Source organism: Phytophthora cinnamomi (genome assembly GCF_018691715.1).
Source record: "Phytophthora cinnamomi strain GKB4 chromosome Unknown Contig18, whole genome shotgun sequence".
NCBI classification, from domain to species: Eukaryota; Oomycota; class Peronosporomycetes; order Peronosporales; family Peronosporaceae; genus Phytophthora; species Phytophthora cinnamomi.
The window spans coordinates 351,750-378,492 of NW_027150951.1; the positions used below are offsets into that span (position 1 = coordinate 351,750).

The 26,743-nt window shown below is 53.0% G+C and overlaps 12 protein-coding genes across 13 annotated transcripts; 9 read left to right on the top strand and 3 right to left on the bottom strand.

Moving 5' to 3' along the window:
* Nucleotides 1–1,376: 1,376 nt before the first annotated feature.
* IUM83_17955 (DEAD-box ATP-dependent RNA helicase 36) lies at nt 1,377–1,688 on the bottom strand (the record flags this gene model as incomplete). Its single annotated transcript, XM_067942926.1, has 1 exon — nt 1,377–1,688. One exon carries the CDS (start codon nt 1,686–1,688, stop codon nt 1,377–1,379), a length of 312 nt encoding a protein of 103 aa, XP_067795944.1.
* A 46-nt stretch (nt 1,689–1,734) lies between these two features.
* Nucleotides 1,735–4,249, bottom strand: IUM83_17956 (the record flags this gene model as incomplete). Of its 2 annotated transcripts, XM_067942928.1 has the most annotated exons (2): nt 1,735–2,276; nt 4,045–4,249. In XM_067942928.1, the coding sequence occupies 2 exons, from the start codon at nt 4,247–4,249 to the stop codon at nt 1,735–1,737; spliced, it is 747 nt and encodes a 248-aa protein (XP_067795977.1). The 2 variants fall into 2 exon arrangements, with proteins under 2 accessions (XP_067795977.1, XP_067795976.1); XM_067942927.1 differs by lacking the exon at nt 4,045–4,249 and having other exon boundaries at nt 1,735–2,079.
* A 2,336-nt stretch (nt 4,250–6,585) lies between these two features.
* Nucleotides 6,586–7,623, top strand: IUM83_17957 (uncharacterized protein; the record flags this gene model as incomplete). Its single annotated transcript, XM_067942929.1, has 1 exon — nt 6,586–7,623. The coding sequence occupies one exon, from the start codon at nt 6,586–6,588 to the stop codon at nt 7,621–7,623; it is 1,038 nt and encodes a 345-aa protein (XP_067795978.1).
* An 886-nt stretch (nt 7,624–8,509) lies between these two features.
* IUM83_17958 (Zinc finger, RING/FYVE/PHD-type) lies at nt 8,510–9,703 on the top strand (the record flags this gene model as incomplete). Its single annotated transcript, XM_067942930.1, has 1 exon — nt 8,510–9,703. The coding sequence occupies one exon, from the start codon at nt 8,510–8,512 to the stop codon at nt 9,701–9,703; it is 1,194 nt and encodes a 397-aa protein (XP_067795979.1).
* Nucleotides 9,704–10,610: 907 nt separating this feature from the next.
* Nucleotides 10,611–11,804, top strand: IUM83_17959 (uncharacterized protein; the record flags this gene model as incomplete). Its single annotated transcript, XM_067942931.1, has 1 exon — nt 10,611–11,804. The coding sequence occupies one exon, from the start codon at nt 10,611–10,613 to the stop codon at nt 11,802–11,804; it is 1,194 nt and encodes a 397-aa protein (XP_067795908.1).
* A 619-nt stretch (nt 11,805–12,423) lies between these two features.
* Nucleotides 12,424–13,614, top strand: IUM83_17960 (START-like domain; the record flags this gene model as incomplete). The annotated part of the gene is made up of 1 exon (XM_067942932.1): nt 12,424–13,614. The coding sequence occupies one exon, from the start codon at nt 12,424–12,426 to the stop codon at nt 13,612–13,614; it is 1,191 nt and encodes a 396-aa protein (XP_067795875.1).
* Nucleotides 13,615–14,699: 1,085 nt separating this feature from the next.
* Nucleotides 14,700–15,884, top strand: IUM83_17961 (uncharacterized protein; the record flags this gene model as incomplete). The annotated part of the gene is made up of 1 exon (XM_067942933.1): nt 14,700–15,884. The coding sequence occupies one exon, from the start codon at nt 14,700–14,702 to the stop codon at nt 15,882–15,884; it is 1,185 nt and encodes a 394-aa protein (XP_067795961.1).
* A 461-nt stretch (nt 15,885–16,345) lies between these two features.
* On the top strand, nt 16,346–17,403 carry IUM83_17962 (uncharacterized protein; the record flags this gene model as incomplete). The annotated part of the gene is made up of 2 exons (XM_067942934.1): nt 16,346–17,273; nt 17,366–17,403. The coding sequence occupies 2 exons, from the start codon at nt 16,346–16,348 to the stop codon at nt 17,401–17,403; spliced, it is 966 nt and encodes a 321-aa protein (XP_067795876.1).
* Nucleotides 17,404–20,155: 2,752 nt separating this feature from the next.
* Nucleotides 20,156–21,723, bottom strand: IUM83_17963 (Major Facilitator Superfamily (MFS); the record flags this gene model as incomplete). The annotated part of the gene is made up of 2 exons (XM_067942935.1): nt 20,156–21,563; nt 21,641–21,723. The coding sequence occupies 2 exons, from the start codon at nt 21,721–21,723 to the stop codon at nt 20,156–20,158; spliced, it is 1,491 nt and encodes a 496-aa protein (XP_067795962.1).
* Nucleotides 21,724–21,899: 176 nt separating this feature from the next.
* IUM83_17964 (Isoamyl acetate-hydrolyzing esterase 1) lies at nt 21,900–22,832 on the top strand (the record flags this gene model as incomplete). The annotated part of the gene is made up of 2 exons (XM_067942936.1): nt 21,900–22,207; nt 22,283–22,832. The coding sequence occupies 2 exons, from the start codon at nt 21,900–21,902 to the stop codon at nt 22,830–22,832; spliced, it is 858 nt and encodes a 285-aa protein (XP_067795959.1).
* A 626-nt stretch (nt 22,833–23,458) lies between these two features.
* IUM83_17965 (Acyltransferase family) lies at nt 23,459–24,696 on the top strand (the record flags this gene model as incomplete). The annotated part of the gene is made up of 2 exons (XM_067942937.1): nt 23,459–24,158; nt 24,281–24,696. 2 exons carry the CDS (start codon nt 23,459–23,461, stop codon nt 24,694–24,696), a joined length of 1,116 nt encoding a protein of 371 aa, XP_067795874.1.
* A 608-nt stretch (nt 24,697–25,304) lies between these two features.
* On the top strand, nt 25,305–26,696 carry IUM83_17966 (Acyltransferase family; the record flags this gene model as incomplete). Its single annotated transcript, XM_067942938.1, has 1 exon — nt 25,305–26,696. The coding sequence occupies one exon, from the start codon at nt 25,305–25,307 to the stop codon at nt 26,694–26,696; it is 1,392 nt and encodes a 463-aa protein (XP_067795960.1).
* Between the last annotated feature and the right edge of the window lie 47 nt (nt 26,697–26,743).

Below are 26,743 nucleotides of genomic sequence, written 5' to 3' on the forward strand. Positions count from 1 at the left end.
CAGTAGGCAACCGAGTCTGTCCCGCCCATCGACACCCTAGTAGGTGTAATAATGCCGCGATGCGTCACGATAGAGAACATCTCTTGAGAGGCGGGGTCCAGTGGCAACTGTCAATAGCCCCGAAACCAGTCAAGCGTAAAGTAGCAGGTCGATCCTTCCAGCAATCCGAGGGCGGCCTCCAGGATAGGCATCGGCCACAGGATTGGCTCCGTACTGGCATTCACGGCTCTCATGTCCACAGTCATTTGATAGGTCCCAGGATCGCTCTTGGAAACAATACGCGGCGGGGATGCCCAGCGACTCGAGGGGTTAATGAACGCCAGACCGTTATCTGGCAGCTCCTGTACATGCTGATCAAGGTATGCCATGTGAGCTGGTGAATACCGTCGTGTGTTGCTCCTCACAGAAGTGGCGCCTTCACGAAGCCGAATGCGTAGCGGCTCTACGCGCACTGGGGGATCTCGACCAAACTCCACGCGAAACAGATCCTGGTAGTCCTGCAGTATGGTTCTCAGCCGCTCGACTTCCTCAGGAGCTAATCCAGCGTCCGCAGCCTCGACGACCCGGTCCGCTAAAATCGCTGCCACCTGCGCTTGGGCGTCGTCATCCGCAACCCCTGAGTCTGGCGTCGCCGCTCTCAGCTCGGCGTCATTAATCTCGGCGGCTTTTGGCGGTGCGTGCTGAAGGGAAGGTTCCCGAATGAGATGGATGGCACCCCCGTCGCTTCCACTGAGATCCTGCATATCCCACTCGCGGCTGGTGTCACACGCTTGCGCCAAGATAGCATCCACTGAATAGCCGAGCCGCTCCATCACCGGGTGTGACAGCACCAATGTATGCTTCTCTTTCTCATGCTCAAACACCCAAGCAGGCGTGTTGCGGAGTAGCAATGGGCCCGCCGTTGTCTGGACCTGGATAGCGCCGAACCTGACACGCTTCGTGACTTCAAAATGACTACCATCGAAGGTAGCCAACGTACAGGGACTGCAGGTCTCCTCCCACACAGCGACACCTCGATCCTTCAGTTCGTGTATCAGCCCCCGGTTACCCACATTGACATCCGCTCCTGAATCCAGTAGCACGTTGTCCAAGTCGAGGACATTTTCAAGGCGCGCCAGGCAGCCACTTCCGGCTTGCAGAGGGACCTCTTGAAGCTGTAGGGCCTTGACGTGGTGGACTGGTTCAGCGGGCGCGGCGGCCGGCGGCGCGCGCTTCTCCCGCCATTCTCGCAAGAGCTGTTCCGCCTCCCCTGCACCAGCGCGGGGACAATCTTTCACCCGGTGTTCTTCACTGCCACACTTCAGGCAGGTCCGCTTGCGACGCGCTGTCGGGGGTGTGTTCGTGGGGGCAGCTTTGGTGGGGGTGGAATCGGTTTCTTAGCGGGCGGTTTGCCCGTAGATGGAGCCTTGGGACTTGCTCGGGGCACCCAGCGCACATACTCCTTGCAGCTGGTGTGCAACCATAAATGCCACGACGTTCTTGGTGAGCGGCTTATTCGACTCCCGCGCTAGCTCGTTCTTCACCGTGCGCCGGAATTGATCTGGAGCCAGGGCATCGGTAAGGTAGCTAACGATTTTCTTCGGCTCCCTCTCCACCATCCACTCCATGTTCTCCTTCTCGAGAAGCTGGTACATCTCGTGCGCGAGTTTTGAGACCCGCGAGTCCGCGTCCGCCAACTGGACGTCCATGCTCAGCTTGGTGCTCATAAGCGCCTTCACCTTGTCAAAATCGAGCTCACCCGCAATGCGCCCTTCCCAAAAAGTAGTCGATCCAGTCCTCCTCCGTAATATCATCGAGGGGCTTGCAGATATCAAACTGCGCGATGAGGCGGCGACGTTCATCTTCGACACACGCGCCCACAGGCATACGGAAAGGCCGAAAGAATGCTGTTTCCAAGGCGGAGAGCTGCCGATAGTACGCTTCGTACTTCTTCATGAACATCTGCTTGTCTTGTGCCGTAGATCCTCGAAACACCGGTGGGGTTGGCAGGGTTGGCATGGTCTGCACACGTTTGCTCGGTGGCGCCTCCTCCTTCCTCTCAGCGGACCCGTCGTTGGCTTCGCCGCTCACGTCCACCATGTCGACGTCCTCGTCGCCGGGATAATCGCGGCGCGGCAGCGCAAAGGGACCACCAGCATGGGACAGGGAGCGTGCTCTGGGACGACGGAGAGCGGCACCTTTGGTTGACGGGACCGCCGTGGTCGGCGCGAGGCTTGCAGGCTGGCCCTCGTCAGCCTCCACGGGGAGTTGTGGGGCGAGGGCTCGACCGGTGGGTCCTCGCCGTCAGAAAGTGTGAACCCGGCCATCACGGAGCGGGGGGTTCAGGGCGACTTGCACAGTCAGGAAAGCGCTTGCACAGCGACGAGTCGACTTGCACAGCCGGAGAGAGAAGCTTGCACAGCCGGAGAGAGAAAACTTGCACAGCAGTCCACTTGCACAGTGAGGTCCTTTGCAATTAGTACACAGTACTAAAGCTAGCTTTGTTCTGTGTCCCTGGCGTTCGCGACCGGGGACTCGTGGCCAAAAGAGGAAATTGCAAAGTGAATGAATTAGCCTGCTTAGAAAAAATGCAACCGAGACTGTGAATGTTCCCTACGAGGCTCGAGGCGCTTTCACAGCGCCCTCACGTGCCTCCATGACCCAGGTGTGATATCCTACGGCCTCGGTGAGATCTCAGCTCCATCGACATGGGTGGATCATCCTTGTTTACATGAATCCAGCCCCCTGATGCTCATCATCTGGGGGCATCATCTGGCAGCCGCCAGAACAGGTAGGCTGTGTTGATTGATCACAGTAAAATCATCGCCGTTGCGTGCGCGGATGCACTCGTGAGTCGGGTCATTTCAGCATTGTTGACTACGTCGACCGGCGCGCCATTTTCCAGAAGCAACTTGACCACTGCAAAATGACTGGGCATAGCAGGGTGTCGCCATCAGCGTCTATTCGTGCGGTCTGTGCGATGAGTGCCGGAGAACCACACTGACTTGACAATATCAAAAAAGTGTATTTGAAGCTGAAACCATTTACAGATGTAGGTAGTTGCTGGGCAAATGCGTCTCAAAATATGGCGGTCATAAACTGGCATTTTGCTTTGGTGGTTCGTGTGGAATCGAAAGTTATGCCTCATGTATCTCCTTCCATTCACCTACTACAGAGCCATCTAAATAGGTTTATAGATTTCCCAACAAGACATGGTTCATTTATTTATTCGATATGAACCCCATCAAAAATATATACTTGAAGTACTTTTGGAACGTCTCCGTTGACAAAGTCGGTGCTTGTTATTATAATAGTCGGCACCTTTAACTTCTTTTTACTTCTATTCGATGTGTATATGTCATGAAATGAATATGCATGTTGTTTTAAAAACGTTACTGAATGTAAGGGTTTCTTCACTGATAATTATTTCGTAGTTGTTGTTCCTCTTCTGCGTGTCCGCCTTACCCACGGTCCTTGCGATCGTGGACACTTCCACTGAAGCTACAAACACGTACACTTGACAAAGCTCTCCGATCTGTCCAAAACCAAAACAGTGATCCTTATTATTAAGCAAAGCAGCTCGACGTGGACGGCTGTATGTGTCAACAATTTCTAGATATTCCCACAAGCGATAAGCTTAGCTTTTTTCTTGATTTGTTTTGCACAAAGGACATTAATACCGCTGAAACATCAAGCTCATAAACATTTTCTTCAGCCTGACACATCCACCTGGTCAAAATTGGAGTCGGTCAAACAGTCCGAAGCTTCCGCCATGGCCGAATGGGAGACGGTAGAGAAGGCTTTGGAGACCCTGCAACTCGTAGCTTGGTCTCTCGGCTGCCTGCTCTGCGTCGCAGATAGACGCTCTGCAGACACAAACTCGACAAAACACGATTTTACGACGAACTTATTTACCACCTTGCGCTATGGAGCTCATGCGCCAATTTACCTTACACGAGAAACACACGGAACCATGACATAGGTTGCATGTGCTCTTGCCGAGTCTTCCCATGAACCCGGACAAAGTTGTTTTCTTGCACATGACACAATTCTTGCTCTGCCTACTTTGCAAACCCACTGAAAGCTGTTGTTGAAGCATCCACGACATTTTTTTCATCTGGCCACAAATCACAAGGCTCGGCGCCGAGAGTAGATCCGTCACGGCTCGGTCCTCCAGGAACCCGTTCACGAGATCGCCGAGCTGGCGCTTCACCTCCTCCGACAGGCGCAGGCCCGGGTAGGGATTCTCCGCGGACCAGTCCTTCGGCATCGTCGGTCAGGCCTGTTGTGTGTTGTGCGCGTCTTCTCAAGGTAGGAGATTGACAAGTGAGCTCCAGACCCGTTTGCATTCGGTCGGTGGGTCTCCAAGCCCTGCTCGAAGCGTTTGGATCTGCTGCAAAGTCCCCGCGCCCTGATCAACAGAATGGACGTCCGACCTTCGGCGGTCCGTGCAAGCGACAAAGGCTGGTTGGTGGGTTGGGCGGCGGACGCGCAGTAGATTTGTATCTTGTGCAAGTTGCACCTAATTTCTTACCGTGTATATCTTATTCGGGTGGGACGGACCTCTGGATCGATTCGAAAGGTACCTCTTGCAGCAGCGGGGCTGTGAGTCAGATCGTCTGCGGAGATTTGCGCTTTTCGGTTCTCGTAAATTACGCGAAATTTATACAAATTCGGCTCAGGGAATGAATAATATGGCGGAGACTGAGCACATCATGCACCATGCAGGACACAACTACTGGGGAAATGGTTTGCATGGGCTGCAGTGTTTGTGGACACAGGAGGATGTATAGTTGCTATGGGCGTAATTTATCTGTCGTCGGGTGGGGTGGATTCGGATAAGATTTTCACGGCATTGTCGTGATATTGTGCTCGCCGAATTGTGAGACCATGTGAAATTCGGCAACGTTCGGGTGGTACTTGTAATTTCCTGCCTGCCCCATTCTGTAGGGCGAGCGTTCTTGCCGTCGGTGGTAGTTTGGAGAACCAGTGGCAGCTGGCCCTCAGCCTTGAGCGTGTCTTGTGTAGTTTCTTGCAGGGCATACAGGACGTTGTGCGTACTGAAGTTGCTACAGTGGTAACGGCTGCTGGACCCTAAAGGAGAGTCGCGTAGGTGTCGTCAGGATTTACGTGCCGTCTGCGATGCTGTCGAATTCAGTCGATCTGAGTTCAATTTTCTGAATTATACTTTCTTTTTTGAAAGATCAATAAATCTATCCAATATATGTTTGCAAAGGTAAAATCCAAATATTTTGATCTAATTAGAAAGTCAATTATAAATCGTTCTTAATATAGTGCAAGTATTATGCGAAACGGAGTATTTGTGATTCCTCATACCGGTAATATTTTTAGTGTAAACAGCAGTGGAACAAAGATCGCAATAGGAATCATTCCCCAGTTCAAAGCGAATGGAATAGGAAACACAATCAAATCAGCCAGTAGAAAATAGAAACCGAGGAAGCTGACAGCGGAAATGCCGGAAACTAAGGTGCGTCGTCGTAGTGTGAACGTTAGACCAGGTAGAAAACTGTCCAACTCTGAAAGGCGCTATCCAGCCTTCAGACAGAAGCCGAAGCGGCAGACACTCGAGCCCAATTGTAATATCTGTGACAGGAGCTGAAGTGAGTACGCAAACCAAAATTGCTCGGGTCCGAGACACAGTCTTGCAATAATGATCCAAACATTCAATCGCTCCACTGATCCTGACGCATCCCACTGGTTCTGAAGTCGTCTCCACAGTGAAGATGATTTCCTACTTGTGGTGTGGTGAATGTTACTGGGCGTATACGCGTACTGCCTATTGCTGTGCTTGCTCGACAAAGGTCTCTCTTATCGAATGTGCGATACCAAAGCAAAAAATTGGACCCAACGAGTGCGTCCAGCATTGTATATAACTAAAGTGGCCAGGAAAGGTGATAATCGTGTCGTTGTTCTAATTGTACGTTTGTCGTGATAGGGTGAACAAAGTGTATTGAATGAATTTCGCGAAGTGTATTATGTTACAGATATCTGCTTTAATAAAGAACATTAAAACACCTATAACCTTAAATATGTATGAGTTGTGATTGGCTCACGCATATACATTTGACTGTAATATAACATTACCATTCGCAATTTTGTACATACCAGGTGTGCTTGATTGATACTTATCATAAATGTTTCTTGCTGCACTGATTTCAAGATGATTCTGCTCTAGTAAACCGAATAGTTAGACTACTTTTCATAATGATACATGCACTTGATGCGGATACGAATACTTAAAAATTATGCAACAAAATCCACTTTCACAGCTTGTGCCAGTAACCCCACGTTCGCGTTGAAGGCTCCATGTGGTGCGTATTTGTCAGGCGACTAGATTGTGGGTTAGAATAACAAAGCAGAAAATTATTGGTTGCGAAAGCACATGGAGCTTCTAGGATGGGTGAGAGCCGTATATTAGCCTCAATATGCATACTGAGAACGTGTGTACCATTGCGTCCCCTCAAACACAGGTGATGGCGGGATTGGATGTTCAGAACAAGACATACTGCTCTGACGGCAGCGCAATCACTTCCCATTTAGCCGCAGAGGCTGAATAGTATAATCCTACATTGCTGAAGCTCACGGATGGCGAAGGATAGATTCACAGCGAATCCTTTTCCGGGATTGGAGCTCTCAGCCTTTGATGCCGATAACATTCTTGACATCGTCAACACGATCGTCGACACTGGCTTGCGGAGGTACGAGAACTTTACGTTTGTGGAGAAAACGAAAGTTGATACGACGAAGTGGAAGGCCGTCAAGTCCAAAGAAAACGCACACGTCTTCGTTGAGCAACACCAAAACCAGCGACCATCTCCGCGCTCCCAATCGCTCGAATCTTCTGTTGCCGAGCTTTCATCACTACTCACCGTTGGAACTACAATTGGGACACTAGACGATGTGATGTTCGGTGTTGTCAACCCCACCGTGGAGAGCATGCGCATCAAGGCCTATGACGATCTGAATGCGATGGCGGTGCTCTCGAACCTTGTGATGCCAACGGAGGAGGCCCCGTTTCGGTCGGTTGTGATCAAATGGATGGAGCTCGATATTCTCTTCCAGTCCACTGGACTAGTTCAGAATCGCGACTGTGTCTACGTTGAGGCTACTGGCACCACCGAGACTTTCGATGGGGAATGCGTGGGATTCCACGTACTACACTCGGTAAATTTCCCGCAAGCGCCCAGCTTACCAAACCGTGTCCGCGCCAACTTGTCGATCTGTGGTTTCTTTCGTCAAGTAAGCCCAAATCTTGTCAGCATTTACATCTCTGGGATCGTAGACCCGGTAGGCAACGACCGAGTTCGCCGACGCGTGGTATCGAATATGGCTAGCACGTTTCTGTCGACGCTGAAGTATGCCCATTGCGGCCAGATGAAGAAACTAGCCTGGGCTCTAGACACTGCGCACTCGAAGTCTAAGCTGGCCGGGGTGCCAGACCCGGAGCGAGTGTGCGTCACTTGCAGGAAGAGAGTCTCTCGACGAGTTGGGGACTTCGGCAAAAGCAGCGATTCGTGCAAGCTGTGCTTCGGCATCATTTGCGGTTCGTGCACACTACAGAGGAAGCTGAGCTTCATCGGACCCGACCCCAACGGAAGGTTGCGTTCTGTGCAGTGTGCATGAGCAACACGCTGAAAGAAGATGCGTGCAGTGTGGCAAGAAGGCAGATTCGTTCGAACGTTCGCGCATCAAAGGCCGCTAGGTTGTCCGTTCAGTCGGATTAGCACGGTGTCTTCGCAAGGGCCATCCAGCGAGGAACCTCCCAGATTCTCCTACGGCTTCGTGATCTTTTAGACTGAGAAGCAGGACGATGCTCAGCATCGACGTCCAGTTAAAAGGGTGTTTGCGAGCCTCTTCGAATGTATCGAATGGTAAGACGTTGCGAAAGTCGCAAGACGCAGTACGACCGACTTTCGTACAGGACTTGGCTTCTGAAGGGTTTGACAAAGTACGGTAGTTCAAGATGAACAGGTGGGGGCACTGCAAGCCATTGTCTATAATAGTGCTGATGAGGCATCAACAACGTCGGTGGACCAAGGTTGGCCCCACATGCTGACAATGACATCAGTGCTGCCATCAGCATCCAGGCCGTTGATCTTATCGGGCATCATCTAATTCCGATGAAAAGGTATATTGCCAAGCCTCCCCAGACACTTGCGGAGCGCAACCGTTTTGCAACTCGTTCAGTCTCGAGGTGATGTGAGCAGCAGCTGCCTCGGCCAACTGAGTCGCAATCATATGGGGTTGCGTCTTTGAGGAAAGGTGGGTCAGATCGGAGCAAACACTACTACCTGCTGGTCTCGTTTAACAAGCAACAGAGTGGGGAAATGACCAGTTCCCGAGCTTTAACAGGTGTTAGATTTGAGCTTCAGTTGAGGGGCTACATCCTCGAGCTTTATCCCCCACGGAGCGAGGGATAGCCTGCTTGCCAGCTCTCGCTGCATTCCGGATTTCTCTCCGCCTTCCTCAAGCTCGTCTCCTTCTCGAAGCTTCCAACGGACCAACGAATATGGTGAAGGGTCGATTCACCGTCAACCCTTTCAGGGAGTTGGTGCTCACTTCAGACGACATCAGCAATCTCCAGGAGATCTCCGCCGCCATCCTGGACTCAAACCTCTCGAGGTACGAGGAGTATATCAACGCCGACAAAGGCAAGATCGACCCAGCCCAATGGAAGCTCGTGAAGTCCAGAGACAACGCAAGAGTCTACCAAGAAAAGTCGGCCGGGTCCAGCAATTCTGTGCCGCTCCCTCAAACCTCCGGTGCTTCCAAGGACCTCCCTTCGCTGCTCTGCGTCGGCACCACTGTTGGTGACATGGAGGATATGATGTTCGGCGTGGTGAACCCGACGCTCGAGATAATGCGAATCAAGGCTTCATACGTGGACGACCTGAGCGGCGCTGCGGTGCTGGCCAACATTGTCGATCCGACAATTGAGAACCCGTTCAACTCGCTCGTCGTGAAATGGATGGAGATGGATATCCCTCTTCAGTCTGTGGGTCTCGTGAGAAACCGTGACTACATTTACGTCGAGTCCACGGGTTTCGTGCATCTTGACAACGGTGAGAAGGTCGGTTACCACATCCTGCACTCGGTTAACTTCCCGGAGACTCACGAACTCCCAGGTCGTGTCCGTGCGAACCTGTCTATCTGTGGATTCTTCCGGCAAGTCCGACCAAATGCAAGTGAGATCTTCGTCACCGGCCTGATGGATCCTGGTGGTGATATGATCCGCATGTTGGTTGTTCCCACGATGGCCAACGCGTTCCTGTCAACTCTGAAGTACGCGCACTGCGGCCAGATGAAGAAGCTTCAGTATATGCTGGAAAAACGTTACGCCGAGGCCAAGGAGCTAGGAACGCCGAACCGTGAGCACATTTGCGTGACCTGCAGCGTGCCGATCACTAACCGCAGGCTTGGTGATTTTGGCAAAACCGACGCGACGTGCAAGCTCTGCTTTGGCTACGTGTGTCACGGCTGCAAAATCCAAAGGAAGCTGAGCTTCGTGACCCCGGATTTGTTGTTGGCACAGCGCAAGGTTACTTTCTGTGCTGTGTGCTTGAACGACGCGATCCGTGCCCCAGCAGCGGACGCAGCAAGAGCGCAAATGCTCTCATCGGTCGGTGGGCTGTCAAAGCAGCACTCCTACAATTATGGCTCCGAGGCCAGCACTATTTCAGAGTACGCGTCAAGTTGTGGATAAGTTCATTCTATGCTGTGTGCAGGCGTTGTTGTTTAAGAAACCTGTAAGAAAAATATGTCGAGCGAACAATGAGCAGTCAATTCTACTTAATGTTTGCTACGCAGGGGGCCCGTGAATGAAGTTTGTCTATATGAGTCGATCAGCTCTGGTTCACGTTGCAGGCCCTCAGACCATTACACTAGTACCCGAAAACAAAATGAACGCTTCAAGGCGTTCAACGGCAAAAATTTCAGATGGAATTTCCACCCTCCATCCTGCAGGCCGCAGGCCCTGGCATTATGAGTCATTCCAGTGCAGTCCATGTCGGATCATAGATCGCCGTCAGAAAATGCTGAGCTTCGTTGCTTTAGGTTTGACCAAGAACCGTCCCTCAGCAATACCAAGCAGCTCAAATGCAGAAGCTTGGGCCCTCTTCCTCGTCATATCAGTCCATCAGTGTCTGAGCCGGTGGCACTTGAAGCAAAAGGTGCAAGTGGTATAGGCACCACCAGCAGGTATCCACGTGAAGGTTTATCTACAACAGTACATGTATGAAATCCCAGCTGTCGAATGCGCTGGTGTGATTTTCCAGGTAAGAACATGCTTACGCTGAGTGGTCCGGTCAGAACTGTAAGCAATTGCCTTGTCTTATCCACTCACTCACGTGCGTGCAATTGGCGCCTCCGCTGCTACAATACACAGCGCCAGATCAAACGGTATGATGGACGCCTCCAGATGACTAGGATGTTGCAGCCAAACATAGCATTTGGAGGGCCTTGGCGTGTATTATTCACGATAGTATCTCCAGCAGTTGCTCGACCAGAGGTCGATGCTGAGTCCTGTGACTAGCTGCTCAGTCGGATGAATCATTTTAGTTCTTGCCTCAATCCAACCACTCGAGCACTAGTCAACCCAGGATCTCAGTACCATGGTGAAGGGCCGATTCACCGTGAATCCGTTCCCGAATTTGACGTTGAAACCCGCCGACACTGAGAACCTCCATGAGATAGCAGGCTCCATTCTCGAGACTAACATCCAGCGCTACGAAGACTTCATCAACAAGGAGAACAAACAGATCGACCCGGAGCAGTGGAAAGTGCTCAAGACGAAGGAGAATTCTACCGTTTACAGCGCTCGGCACCACGACGTCTACCGCACATCATCGCGTAACCTTCAAGGAAACCACGCCTCATCTGGACTACCATCTCTGCTCAGCCTGGGAACAACCGTGGGTTCGTTGGAAGATATGATGTTCGGCGTGGTGAATCCAACCTTGGAGATCATGCGGATCAAGGCTTCGTACGTCGACGACCTGAGCGGAGCTGCCGTACTGGCCAACCTCGAGGATCCAACGCCGGAAGACCCGTTCCGTTCGCTGGTCGTGAAGTGGATGGAGCTTGACATCCCTCTACACTCCACCAGTCTCGTAAGCAACCGCGACTACGTCTACGTGGAGGCCACTGGGATGGCCAGCCTGTCGACAGGCGAGCGGGTCGGCTACCACGTCTTGCACTCGGTCCATTTCCCGCAGACTGAGGAGCTACCGGGGCGTGTGCGGGCCAACATGTCGATCTGTGGTATCTTCCGTCAGATCCGACCAAACGCAATCGAAGTCTTCGTCACGGGCGTGATGGACCCGGGTGGTGACAGGATCCGCATCCTGGTCGTCCCTAGCATCGCCGCCGTCTTCCTCTCCACGCTCAAGTACGTGCACTGCGGTCAGATGAAGAAGCTTGCATGGATGCTGGAAAAGCGCTACACAGAAGCCAAGGAGCTCGGAACTCCCAATCGAGAGCATATCTGCGTCACATGCTCAGTCCCGATCACGAACCGAAGGATCGGCGACTTTGGCAAGAGCAACAGCACCTGCAAGTTGTGCTTCGGCTTTGTCTGCCACCACTGCAAGATCGAGCGAAAGTTGAGCTTCGTGACGCCGGATCTGCTGCTGGCCCAACGGAAGGTCACGTTCTGCGCCGTGTGCTTGAACGACGCGATTCACGAAAACGCGACCATTGCAGCCAGAGCTCAAATCACTGCCACCGGTGAAATCGACAAGTCATTGCAGTATCCTGCAACGTCAGACGCGTCCACGGTGTCGGGGTATTCGTCCTCGCTGGGATAACTACCTCTGCTACCTCCCTAGGCCAGTTCCGGTGCATATGTACTTTAGCGCTCTTCTATTAGCGAAATACACGTTGTTGTTCACAACCTCGACAAACTACAGCATGGTCCATCCTTGCAGTCCCTGTCAGTTAGCAGTGGTAACATTAAAATGCTACGTTTTGCCAGCTGAGCTTTTCGCTAGTTCAGCCAGCTTGCTATTATAGTTGTCTTATCTCCGGCTCAGGCAAACCATTTGCCGAGGCAAGCTAGTGCAACCAATATGACTTCAAACTCATTGGCTTCCAGGTGTCTCGCTATCGGAGCCCTCTGTCCAAGACAGTTGTTTTTAACTGTTCGGCCCAGGTTGCGACTGTTATTTCGTAGTCTATCCGCTTGCGTGCTTGAGTGTCTGACAGACACTGTCTGTGGCAGTCAACGTCTCGGCCCTTGCGTGCCTATTCAACAGCCAGCTGGGGGAAGAGTGCAATTACCTGTGCTTCGGTTTCAACAATGCACACTCACCATGCGTCCTCTACCAGCCGTCAGGGGCTTCGCTTTCGGGTCGGTGGATCACTCTGCGATTCGCGCTGTCCAGGTCACCTCCTCCATCGAATTCGTAGCTCGTGGCCGCGTCGCCCATGACAAAGGGACGATTCACCGTGAACCCGTTCAATGAGCTCCGATTGACACCATCGGACGTGGATGATCTCGAGAAGCTCGTCGCCTCTATCCTAGAAGCCAACGTCGCTCGGTACGAGGAATTCCTCTTCAAAGAGCACTGCAGAATCGACTCCGATGCCTGGAAGCTAGTCAAGAGTCGAGACAACACCAAGGTGTACTCGGAACGACACTACGGTTCCACGCGCGTGAGTCCTCGTGTCCCCGCCATTTCGGGCCAAACGTCGGACTTGCCATCACTGCTCTGCTTCGGTACCGCAGTTGGTGACCTGGAAGATATGATGTACGGTGTTGTGAACCCGACGCTTGAGGTGATGCGAATCAAGGCATCGTACGTCGACGACATCAGTGGCGCCGCCGTGTTGTCGACCATGACAGAGCCCTCCCTGGAGGCTCCGTTCAAGTCACTGGTCGTGAAGTGGATGGAGTTAGACCTCCCTTTCCAGTCGGTGGGTCTGGTCAGGAACCGCGACTACATCTACGCCGAAGGCACGGATGTTGTTCACCTGTCCAATGGCGAAAAGGTGGGCTACCACATCCTGCACTCAGTTACCTTCCCCGAGACCCACGACCTCCCAGGACGTGTGCGAGCGAACACTTCGATTTGTGGTATCTTCCGACAAGTTCGCCCCAACGCATGTGAGATCTATGTTACTGGTCTAATGGACCCGGGTGGTGATATGATCCGCAATCTCGTAGTGCCAAACATGGCGACGGCGTTCCTGTCGACTTTGAAGTACGCGCACTGCGGTCAGATGAAGAAGCTCGCCTACATGCTGGAGAAACGGTACACGGAGGCCAAAGAGCTTGGTACCCCCAACCGTGAGCTCGTCTGTGTTACGTGCGCGTGCCCGATCACCAGCCGGAAGCTTGGCGACTTTGGCAAGAGCAACAGCACGTGTAAGCTCTGCTTTGGCCACGTCTGCCACGGCTGTAAGATCACGAAGAAACTGAGCTTCGTGACGCCAGATTTGCTGCTGGCACAACGGAAGGTCACCTTTTGCGCCGTGTGCGTGAATGAAGCAATGAGGGCGCCTGCTTCCGAGGCAGCTCGCGCACAAATCCTTGCTACCAGTGGTGGTTCCAAGAGTATGCCGTACCCGTCGAATGCCTCGACTGCAAGTTCGGTTTCTGAGGGTAGTTTGCACTAACTTCGATCGAAGTAGAGAGTAGCAGTGATGTTTAATGCTTAATATCAAGGTTCGCTTTGATCAAAAAGCACGTACAAAGGCTATGTCCGACGGCAAAGCAAAAACGACGACCATTTATTTGACTGGCTGTTGTTCAATACGAATTGATACATGTTGGAAGCCGGGTGTTTGTGCCTCGAAGGCACGAGCTTCGTTATTGCTCGATGCTCAAAACGGTGAGCGGCTCATCTAAGGTATCACCTACTCCACTCCATGCGCTTCCAGCAGGCACACGAACTTCCGAACTGAATTCGTGAGAACGCCTCAGCTTATCACGTGTTGGAGACAGCAATGTGATGGAAATAAACGCGTCTTGTCTGGCGTCTTTGGTCCGTGAGGGGGTATGATCTGAAGGCTGGTGGTGGCTGGAATAGTTTTTTGCTTTCTTGTCCAGAGTGAAGTACTCCAATTGCGGCCAGATGTGCAAACTCTCGTTCATGCTTGACAGGGCCTACACGGAACTCCTAGAAGACGTCTGCGTAAACTACTTTCGCCGTTTGAGCGATTTCACCCCCAAGTTGTTTTTCGGTCACGTATGCCATGGCTGCAAACTTGTACGTAGGTTGAGCGTTGTAAATCCAGACTTGCTGCTGTGGTAGGTCCTGCTCGACGTGCATTACGTCCGTATCGGACCTGGACGCAGTAGACTGTTCACGCAAGAAGATATTATCCGTAAAGAACGGTGTGAATTACTCGGGCATGCAGACCAACTCCAGCGGGAATTATTGCAGCGAGGTTTAAAAGTCAGATGTTTGAATACGGCTACGCGAAAAATAAACATCGATTGTAGTGGACAAAGTTGATCGCAATGAAATGTGGTGAAATTTATGTAATAGTGTGTCCGATCAGAAGCGGTCGTTGCGGCGACTTTCGCATCGGAGTCTTATCCCAACGGCCTGCGGACTGATCTGATACGCGCGAGTTTTAAGCAATCAAGAAGCAGTCTCCCTTGGACCCAAAAACCGCTTGCAACGCCACGAAGCTCATTCTGATTTAAGCACGTTTCCTGCCAACGCCGCTGTGTCCACAGTCTGGAGTCCGTCATCATGGTGAAGGAACGTTTTATCGTGAATCCTTTCCCGGAAATGCGCATCTCTCAAGACGACCGACTGCAACTGGAAGACCTTGCCAACGGAATCATTATGACCAACCTCGCTAACTACAACACGTTCGTCACGTCGGGCAAGCGCAAGGTGGATCCACGTCGCTGGAAGCAGATCAAGGAGCGAGAACATCTCACCGTTTACGCGGAGCGACCGGAGTCGGCTCGTATTGCTGGTGATGAGCCATCGGGCTCGGGTCTTCCAATGATCCTCTGTGTGGGGTCACTCGAGGGCAAGCTGGAAGATCACATGTATGGAGTCATGAGTGAAGACCTGGAGACAATGCGAGTCAAGGCCTCCTACGTCGACGACGTCAGTGGAGCGGCCGTTTTGGATCCCATAGTTCTCCCCTCCCTCGAAGAACCTTTTCAGTCTCTCCTCGTAAAATGGATGGAGCTCGACATCCCGTTCGCATCGACCAGCCTCGTCAAGAATCGCGACTACGTCTATCTCGAAGGCACCGGCTTCGTCACCTCTCAGAATGGCGAGCGTCTTGGTTACCACTTGCTCCACTCCGTCAACTTCCCACAGACGCACGAACTGCCAAACCGAATTCGTGGCAACGTATCCATTATCGGTTATTGGCACCAAGCCGGTCCCAACGTCATGGAAATGTACGCCACCGGCATCTTTGATCCGTGTGGAGATATGATCCGCATGCTCGTAGTCCCAGGAATGGCCACAGCCTTCCTGTCGAGCGTGAAGTACGCGTTCTGCGGCCAGATGCGTAAGCTGACATTCATGCTGGACAAGGCTTATGCTGAGTCAAAACAGCGCGGAGCGCCGAACAAAAAGAGCGTCTGCGTCACGTGTTCGTCTCCAATCGGTCGGCGCTTGGGTGACTTCTCCAAAAGCAACAGCACGTGCAAGTTGTGCTTCGGCCACGTCTGTCACGCGTGCAGGATTGTTCGGAAGCTGAGCTTTGTGGACCCCGACTTGCAGCTGTCCAAGCGTAAAGTGACATTTTGCACGGGATGCATCGGCTCAGTGACAAACATGAGTGCGGGCGATTGCGCGCGTGCCAAGATGCTGAGCGTGAGGAAGGGTATTGACTACTCGAACATACAGACCAACTCGACTGTGAGCGGCGACTTCGGCAGCGAAATTTCATACAGCAGCTCGTCTTAGACGCGGTAAGGTCTATGCACTAGCAAGGTTGATGGTATCTTTTGTAGTAAATATTTTTTCTCGTAAAAGAGTGAAATATGGCATTGAATAACTGACGTTGCTTTCAATACTGAGTAGTACATTTGAGAGCCTCGCAACTTGCGAGGCTCTCAAACGCTAGTAGGACGACTAGCGCGTTGCAACTTGCAACTTGCAAGACACCCCAGCTGGTGATTAACCTGAACCAGATATTTCGTGCAACATACACCGCATATGATATACGCCGTTGGTCTTATCTCGCTAGTCCTAGCCGCTGGGACGCGAAGTTCAAAACAAACCGAGTGCTAACTTACTTCTTGGGTACCTGCTCATCCACAAAGTGGCAGAGGCCGGTAACCTGGTCGTCACTCTATAATAACACTTCACTTCGGTTTTCGCGCTCGGATCCTCAGCAAGCGTTTAATAAGAATCTTGGAGCCGCTATGGGCAAGGAACGCTTCATCGTGAACCCGTTCCCGGAGATGCAGATCCAGCCCGATGATCGACTGCGACTGCAGGATCTAGCGAACGATCTCATCATGTCCAACCTTCAGAAGTATAACAACTTTGTATCGTTGAGCAAGCGGAAAGTCAATCCTCGTCGCTGGAAGAAGATCAAGACAAGAGAGAGACTCACGGTCTACGCTGAGCGACCTGAGAGCGTCCCATCCTCTGGCATAAATGACCTCACAGGTTCTGGCCTCCCCATGATTTTGTGCGTCGGAACCATGGAAGGCAAGTTGGAAGACTTGATGTACGGCGTCATAAGCGAAGATCTTGAGACGATGCGGTTGAAGGCCTCGTACGTCGACGATGTCAGTGGCGCTGCGGTGCTAGACCCAATCGTGCTGCCGACTCTGGAAGACCCTTTCCAGTCCCTCATCATCAAGTGGATGGAGCTCGATATTCCGTTTGCGTCGACCAGCCTTGTGAAAAACCGTGACTATGTCTACGCGGAGGGCACTGGATTTGTCAAAGCTGAGAGCGGTGAGCGACTCGGCTACCATCTCCTCCACTCAGTGAGCTTCCCACAGACGCACGAACTCCCGAACCGAATTCGTGGCAACGTGTCCATCACCGGCTTTTGGCGTCAAGCTGGGCCGAACACGATGGAGATCTATGCCACCGGTGTTTTCGATCCCTGCGGTGATATGATCCGTATGCTGGTGGTGCCTGGGATGGCCTCCGCCTTCTTGTCCAGCGCCAAGTACGCAAACTGCGGTCAAATGCGCAAGCTTTCATTCATGCTGGACAAAGCCTACTCAGAGTCCAAACTGCATGGCACATCCAACAAGAAGAGCGTCTGTGTGACGTGTGGCACTTCTGTTACAGGCCGTCGGCTCGGTGACTTTGGTAAAAGCAACAGCTCTTGTAAGCTATGTTTCGGTCACGTGTGTCATTCCTGTAAAGTGGTGCAAAAGCTGAGTTTTGTGGACCCGGACTTGATGCTTTCAAGGCGTAAGGTGACATTCTGCACCGCCTGCATGAGTTTAGTGACTAGCATGAGCGCCATCGATGTCGCGCGGGTGAAAATGTTATCCGCGAAACGAGGCGTCAACTACATGAATAACGATACAGGCTCAACTGCAAGCGGGGATTATAGTTGCGAGATGTCGTTGTCGACAGGGGAGTGAAGCGTTCTTTTAATTGTGCAGAGTACTGTAGAACGGTATGCTACTTGTGGGCTATATACTTGAATCTGCCTCGTTGTTCTTCTTTTCCTAAGTTTTTGACCGCTAACGATAATCTGGGCTTGGACGAGCCTCACTTACTGTATCATGTTGACATAATACGTCAACAGAATTATTCTGACACCCTCGCGCGCACACATCTGGTGCTAAGTGCTTAGAACGAGAATTCAAACACAAGTTTCGTGTTTTCTGGAAGTGCTCGGGGGTCCTCATCAATAGCTTGGTGTTTTCACCAGCAAGCAACACGAACACCGCCGCGCGCCAAGCATCTGCGCCCATTGTATTGGCAGTGCCTGCGTCTCGTCGACAAACTGGGTGTGATGTCATGGCAACGTCCCCTACGTGCTTATAACAAGATGGCGGACGAGCTAGCTAGTCTAGCAATGGATTCCAGACACAGCGTCCAACACGACCTCACCCGCGGGGCAAGCTCTACCTCGAGATGGGACACGATGTTCAACCATGTCGCCAGCGACATCGGACACTGGCTGGAGCACAACGATTTAGAGAACCCTTCGGGGCTCGTGGCATCGACAATTTAATATCTAGGGGCTGCTCTGGTTAATAAGCGCCAGAGTATAAAGACGGACGGTCAAGGACGTCTGTCATCAAGGTCATCGGAAGTCGTTAGCTCAAAGTAGTTTAAGTGACACATGTACCTAAATTCGAAACGAAACAATAGCTGTGAAGTTTCCATCGGCGTGCAACGAAGATGGGAAAAGCATTTTTCGGGTTCGACGCGAGAGAAGGCTATGTTCACGAACAAGTCAGATGTGCCGAGGGTAACGAAGCATCATGGAGCACGCTCGACAAAATATTCCGGACACGAACCTCAAGAACGGATATAGCCGATGATGCGGCCAACGATCTCCTCGAAGCATGTTTTGTCCGTCTTGTCCCAGTGACCTGATTAACGGCAGTCTAAGTCTGGGTGAACGGTTCAAGCGGTAGTGGTCGAGGGGGTCGAGTAGACGAGCTGCTTCATTGAGTCTATCGCTCCGAGGTGCGACGACTCTCGTGCAACACGATCAAGCGCGCCCGCAAGTAGACCGAGCGCAGGAATTTCTCACCCACTACGCCACTCCCTGGGGCTACCTTGCTGTGCAAACCTCGCACACGCTAGCCTCACTAATTGCTAAATGAAGCAGCTCGATTCCCACATGAGGGGAGAGGAAATTGGCGTTTAGTCTTCTGTCAATATGATGACACGGAATAATTCTGCAGGATTAACTTGTGAAGAGCACAGGAATTTGTAGTAGTACAGAAGCGAGCAGTAAATTGTGAGTTCGAGCGCTTTAATTCGCAATCGCCACGTTCCAGAACTAAGAAGTCAATGGGAAAAATAATATCAAAACAATAATTACAGTTTTAGTCCACTACAATAATAGATATTATTATTCACATTCATTATGAAGCAAATAAAATACGATATTAGACATGGCCAAAATAATTTTGAAATTGATCTATTATTATTATTATTATTATTATTATTATTATTATTATTATTATTATTGATTACCTCTGACTCCTGCGACAGATCATAACGGGCATTAAATAGAGTAGCACCTGGTAGGCAGGTGTTTATTTAAACACCTGCCTACTAATCGTCACGAATAAATGTTTATTCGTGACGATTCCAGTTGGCTTGAAGTCGCAATAGCGCGAAAGAGGAAATCTCGATCCCATGAGCGAGGACGCGGCGTCAAACTCCTCACTTTCACTTCATCTCGCTTTTGACGACACTCAAGCAACCTTCGTGTATCTGGTGCGAGTTCGTCACTATGGACAGGGGACGCTTCATCATCAACCCGTTACTCCCGAATTGAGTCCGCGCAAACTTCTCCATCATCGGGTTTTGGCGTCAGGCGGGGCCCAACCAAATGGAAATGTACTCCACGTGCATCAGTGATCCGGGCGGCAACATGATCCGAAGGCTGGTCATCCCAAGCTAGGCAACGGCTACCTCTCGTGCGTCAAGTTCGAATTTTGCGGCCAGATGCGAAAGCGGCCAAATGCAAAAGCTCACGTACATGTTTGACAAGGCGTATATGGAGTCCAAGCAGCACGGAACACCTTACAAAGAAAGCATTTGCGTTACTTACTCGTCGCCGGTCGGCCGTCGCCTGGGGGATTTCGCCAAAAGCAACAGCACGTGCAAACTTTGCTTCGGTCACGTTTGCCACAGGCGCAAAATCACTCGGAAGCTAAGTTTTGTGGACCCAGACTTGCAGTTGTCGAAGCGGAAGGTGACGTTCTGCACGGCCTGCATTAGCCATGTGACGAACATGAACGCCACGGAATGCGCGCGTATTAAAATACTGTCATCGAAGAAGGCCACCTACATCGCTACTAGCGTTGAGTATGGCAGTGAAATCTCAAACATCAGCTCCTAGGAAGGGTGGAATTTCCAATTGACTTTGTGCACTACGTCGGTAGCGTAGGGCAAAATCCATTTGACGTTTTGTGTCGTCCAAATACACTTGTGGGTTCTTGTCGTTGAAACGTTGGCAATACTAGCAAACTCGGATTGTCGTGAACAAGGTGGGGCAAAGGCAACTATCTCTATCTTTCAACGGCGTGCTTGGTCAGGGGCAAGAGGAACATCTCCATGCTTAAGCCCACGCAGTAGACGAGCGACGTAATAATGAAGCACATGCGGTAGCCGTACGCGTCGATCAAGAAGCCTCCGAGCACAGCACTTCCCGACCAGGAGAACACCGACAAGCCTTCCAGCGCATTCCAGCGCGCACGAATGTTCTTGGGTACGTAGTCCATCAGGATTGAACGACGCAGGGGCTGTGAGCAGCGCATCATGCCACCTCGCATCAAGAACAAGACGATTTGCAGTGCCATCGGCTGGGCGTAAGCCATGGAAAACAGACACCCCACCGAGAACGCGCGCGTGAAGGCGATAATCGGCATGCGGCCGCATGGCTTGGACAACCGCTGCGCGATGAACGAGAGGATCATGACGACGAGTGGCTGACTCATGAACAGTGCGCAGACGTGAATCGGCGTGAGGCCGTACTCCTCCTTGAAGAACAACGGGAAAAAGTTGATCGTCATGCCGGCGCCGTTGCTGATAACAAAGTCCGAGACGAACAGAATGTACGGCACGTGTTTTGTGCGGAAGCACAGGAACTTGGCGTCGAGGTGGGCCATGTACCCTTCCTCCTCATCGTCCTCCTCCTGCAGGCGCTGTTGGCGCTCGAGATCCATCTCCTTGGCGGTCTTGCCCTTGAGCAGCAGCAGCGCCGTGTTCTCCGTGGCCGTGGGCGGGGACTTGTCGTCCACTGTGATGTCGTCCTCATCCGAGTAGTCGTAGACCATGTCGATCTCGCTGCCATTGCCCACGAGCTTGGGCGTCCGCAGCGGGGACGGCGTGACCATCTTCTCGAGCAGCTCCTCCTCCTCCTTCTCCTCCTGCGTCTTGTCCAGCATGTAGTCCTTGGCGCGGTCGTCGTCGAACTGGAAGAGCGTGAGCGAGCCCACGACCGCCAGCACGCAGCCGAACTCGAGCACGGGCTTGAGCTCGGGCAGCTGCCACTCGTCTCCGTAGAAGAGGAAGAGAAAGATGCTCAGCACGGGCCCGAGCATCTGCGCCAGGTTGCTGATGTTGTACTTGATCATGAAGGGGAAGCTGCGCTTGCCGGGCGGGATGGAGTCGGCGAACAGCGCCTCCATGGCGGGGCTCTGGAAGGCCGCGAAGAGCCCCCAGAGCCCGAAGGCCACGTACAGGCCCGTGACGGACGTCATCTCGACCGACAAGAAGGTGGTGACGGCGCCCACGATGCCGATGGCGCCCGAGAGCTTGAGGATCGTGTCGCGCCGCGTGCGGTCGGCGAAGTAGCCGCCGGGCAGCGAGAACACGAGCTGCGAGATGCCCTGAATGCCCTTGACGATGCCCACGGGCTTGTTGGACGCCGTGAGCACGAACACGTAGCCGGCCACGACCTGCTGGAACAGAATGCTGGCGGCAATGGAGGCGGGAGTTAGCTGCACTAGCAGTGGACGGAGCATTGACACATTTGTGGAGAGGTCGAGTACCTTCGGGCGGACCAGAAGAAGAGCGTGAACACGTAGGCGGTCCACACGTTGTGCGTGACGCCCTCTCTGGACCAGAGCGCCATGGTGGATGCAGATATCAGTGACGAACGGGTGCGGGGGCTTCCAGGGCGACTTGCAGAGTGGAGCGGAGCCCAGCCAAGGGACCAAGAGCCAAAGAGCTGCGTACACTCATATCGTAGACGAGGGACTCTCACCAGCATCTGCGACATGTGCGCCGTTTCGCCTCTCGACCAATCAGATGCGCGGATGTGACGTCGACGGATCATTGGTGTGGCAGACGCACAATTATGTGGAGATGATGTACAACGGCCCGATCCTGCTTGAAGTGCCCCCTGGCCTGGAAATCAGTGCGAGAAGATCACCGACCGACGTCGCCATGGGCCTCTCGCTATCGGCCGAGCGCCGCCCCGTGTTCTACTTCATCGGCGACTCCATCACGGAGCACGGCAGCGATCCGCGCAAGCACGGCTTCATCACGATCCTGCAGAACCACTTCGTGCGCTCCGTGGATTGCGTCAACCGCGGCCTCTCGGGCTACAACTCCAAGTAAGAAATGCCCCACAGTACTGCTAAGTACGTGCTAATACTTTACTAATACTTTACCGTCATTTATCGCCGCAGGTGGGTGCTGCAGCATGCCATGCCGCTCTACGCGCAGGAGCTGCAGGGCGAGTACAAGGCTTCGTTCGTTACGGTCTTCCTGGGCGCCAACGACGCCGTACTGGAGCACGGGCCCGACAAGGCGCAGTTCGTGTCGCTGCAGAACTACCGCGCCAACCTGCAGCGCATCCTGCACACGGTGCGGCCGTTGCTGGCCCCGCGCGGCCAGGTGCTGCTCATCACGCCGCCCTGCGTCATCGACTCGGCGCGCCACGGCGACCGCAGCAACGCGTCGGCCGCGGCGTACGCCAAGGTGTGCGTCGAGCTGGCGCAGGCCGAGAACGTGCACGTGCTGGACCTGCACACGTACTTCAACACGACGTTCCCCGACGAGGGCGTGCGCAAGACGTACTTCGTGGACGGGCTGCATTTCTCCCTGAAGGGCAACGAGGAGGTGGGCAAGCTGCTGGGCGTCGCCATCAACGGCATGTTCGACAAGCAGGACCTCGACCGCTTCAAAAAGTGGCAGCTGCCGGACTGGCACGACCTGGTGCCGCACCAAGACAATTGAGGAAGACGCGGGAGGTTGGATGTCGTTTTAAGCCCCGGAAACATGCAGCAGCCTAACTTAGATTTCATACGTGAGCCTTGAAGCTAGACCCGCGTTCGCAGCGGGATGTCTTCAAGTAAAAGTCTACTGCCAGTAGTGATACCCGACTCAGAACAGGCGGCACGGTGTACTGACCTCCAACAGCAAATTGCCTGGCATCGCCTATTGCCTGCCAGTTGAGTCGATTTCCCAGGGAAAACTCAGTGTGTATTTAATACATACGGTGCAAAAGCTATCCGAGTTTACGCTGCAATTGCGGCTCGAACAGCCTAACAGATTGGCCCCGTCATTTATCTCCCTCATCGTTAATCCTCTCCTCGCGCTGCGAAATTGTTCGCTTTGTCAAGTTCCCGAGCGTATTGACGAGGCGTTCGCCCAGCCAAGATGGTTATCCCGTCACGTCGCGGCTATTGCTTCGCTGGCGCTGGCAGCCAGCCAGATCACCGCCGTCTATCACCGAACCCGCGGACGTGAATATTTGCGGAATGCGTTCGAGCATTTCACGCTCATGATTTGGGAGTGTTCGACGTGATCTGTTGTTGCTCCTCACTTGTCAACTTACGACGCAGCGTGGCAAGTGGTGCGCGATGTCGAGGGGCTCGGAGAACGACACGCCAACGGCGGAGGCCTTGAAACTCCGAGATTCACAGACCCCAGCAGGCGATATCCAACTTCGTGTGCTCGAGGCTTCAGATTCGGACACTTCAACAGCGTCGTCCGCTTCGGAGGACCAGACATACGTAGATCGACCCAATTCCAGCTCCAAGTCTTCAGTGGAAAAGATTCAGGAGTCTAAGCCTGCGGCCGCACCCCCGACGAAGGTTTTGTTCCTCGATGGTGTCCGCGGCCTTGCAGCTATCCTGGTAGTCACGCAGCACTCGAAGGAGTACATGCAGGGTCTCAATCTCGGTGCCGTTGCGGTGGACGCGTTCTTCGTGCTGTCGTCCTTCCTACTGACGTGGCTTTTCATGAAGAAAAGCATGAAGCTACTGGCCCAAGGTGCAGGCGTTCGCTCGTGGGGTTTTGCATTGGTGGACTACTTCTCGAAGCGCTTCTTTCGTGTGTATCCGCTATTTGCCCTGACGGCGATAGTTGTGTCCTGCATGTCGTTCGAGAATCAGCACCGCTATTTTCTGGTGAAGACACCCGGCGAGTTTGGTTTGGACCAGGTCCTCACGTTCGAGTTCAACCATCGCCAGTTCGTGCTGTGGACGCTCCCGCTGGAGATCTCGTATTACTTCGTGATTCCCGTGTTCGTGCTGGCAATTCTGGCATGCGTCGCTACTGGTGGGTGGCAGTGGCTTCGTTGTCACTGTGGGTCGTGTACGAAGGCGTCACCGAGTATCGAACAAGCCACACACCTCTTGGGCCTCACATCCCTACGTTTTTGTCTGGCTCGCTCGCTGCAGTGGTTTTCGTGAAACTGGACTTGTGGATCCTGAAGACTGGGTTCGAGTTCCGCTGGTGGCACACGCTGCTTCTGCGTGCAGCTGAAGGGGTAACCATTGCTGTCCTGTTGAGCGTCTGCTTCAAAGGACTGTTCTTCGACTGGGTACACGCCAATCCAGTGCCAGCAGCGAAAGGTTTCCCGTTTGTGAGTGCACTGCTGACGACGATTTTCGTGATCGAGATGCTCCGTCCATCATGCGTGTCGACCATGTTTGAGTGGAGTGTACTTCGCTACTGGGGCAAGATCAGCTTCTCGGTCTACCTTTTGCATTCGTTCGTGATCTGGAACCCAACGATCAGCGCACAGCCCAAGTTCTTCAATCGCTTGTTCGCGCGGGTGTTCCTGATTTTGCTGGTGCCGCACCAAGACAATTGAGGAAGACGCGGGAGGTTGGATGTCGTTTTAAGCCCCGGAAACATGCAGCAGCCTAACTTAGATTTCATACGTGAGCCTTGAAGCTAGACCCGCGTTTGCAGCGGGATGTCCTCAAGTAAAAGTCTACTGCCAGTAGTGATGGCACGGTGTACTGACCTCCAACAGCAAATTGCCTGGCATCGCCTATTGCCTGCCAGTTGAGTCGATTTCCCAGGGAAAACTCAGTGTGTATTTAATACATACGGTGCAAAAGCTATCCGAGTTTACGCTGCAATTGCGGCTCGAACAGCCTAACAGATTGGCCCCGTCATTTATCTCCCTCATCGTTAATCCTCTCCTCGCGCTGCGAAATTGTTCGCTTTGTCAAGTTCCCGAGCGTATTGACGAGGCGTTCGCCCAGCCAAGATGGTTATCCCGTCACGTCGCGGCTATTGCTTCGCTGGCGCTGGCAGCCAGCCAGATCACCGCCGTCTATCACCGAACCCGCGGACGTGAATATTTGCGGAATGTGTTCGAGCATTTCACGCTCATGATTTGGGAGTGTTCGACGTGATCTGTTGTTGCTCCTCACTTGTCAACTTACGACGCAGCGTGGCAAGTGGTGCGCGATGTCGAGGGGCTCGGAGAACGACACGCCAACGGCGGAGGCCTTGAAACTCCGAGATTCACAGACCCCAGCAGGAGATATCCAACTTCGTGTGCTCGAGGCTTCAGATTCGGACACTTCAACAGCGTCGTCCGCTTCGGAGGACCAGACATACGTAGATCGACCCAATTCCAGCTCCAAGTCTTCAGTGGAAAAGATTCAGGAGTCTAAGCCTGCGGCCGCACCCCCGACGAAGGTTTTGTTCCTCGATGGTGTCCGCGGCCTTGCAGCTATCCTGGTAGTCACGCAGCACTCGAAGGAGTACATGCAGGGTCTCAATCTCGGTGCCGTTGCGGTGGACGCGTTCTTCGTGCTGTCGTCCTTCCTACTGACGTGGCTTTTCATGAAGAAAAGCATGAAGCTACTGGCCCAAGGTGCAGGCGTTCGCTCGTGGGGTTTTGCATTGGTGGACTACTTCTCGAAGCGCTTCTTTCGTGTGTATCCGCTATTTGCCCTGACGGCGATAGTTGTGTCCTGCATGTCGTTCGAGAATCAGCACCGCTATTTTCTGGTGAAGACACCCGGCGAGTTTGGTTTGGACCAGGTCCTCACGTTCGAGTTCAACCATCGCCAGTTCGTGCTGTGGACGCTCCCGCTGGAGATCTCGTATTACTTCGTGATTCCCGTGTTCGTGCTGGCAATTCTGGGCATGCGTCGCTACTGGTGGGTGGCAGTGGCTTCGTTGTCACTGTGGGTCGTGTACGAAGGCGTCACCGAGTATCGAACAAGCCACACACCTCTTGGGCCTCACATCCCTACGTTTTTGTCTGGCTCGCTCGCTGCAGTGGTTTTCGTGAAACTGGACTTGTGGATCCTGAAGACTGGGTTCGAGTTCCGCTGGTGGCACACGCTGCTTCTGCGTGCAGCTGAAGGGGTAACCATTGCTGTCCTGTTGAGCGTCTGCTTCAAAGGACTGTTCTTCGACTGGGTACACGCCAATCCAGTGCCAGCAGCGAAAGGTTTCCCGTTTGTGAGTGCACTGCTGACGACGATTTTCGTGATCGAGATGCTCCGTCCATCATGCGTGTCGACCATGTTTGAGTGGAGTGTACTTCGCTACTGGGGCAAGATCAGCTTCTCGGTCTACCTTTTGCATTCGTTCGTGATCTGGAACCCAACGATCAGCGCACAGCCCAAGTTCTTCAATCGCTTGTTCGCGCGGGTGTTCCTGATTTTGCTGTTAGCGACGGCATCCTACCAGTTGGTGGAGCGCCCGTCGCAGCTGTTGGCCCAGCGCATATCTCGCTTTCTCGCTGCTCGAGAAGCCAAGGGACCAAGCGGACTGGGCAGGTTCGGTTGTATGGAGCGAATCACCATGCGAAAACGGAGAGCTGGCGTGGAAATGAAGAACTAAATGAACAGGACATACGGTTAGTAAATTATCGTTAATACTTTAGTAGA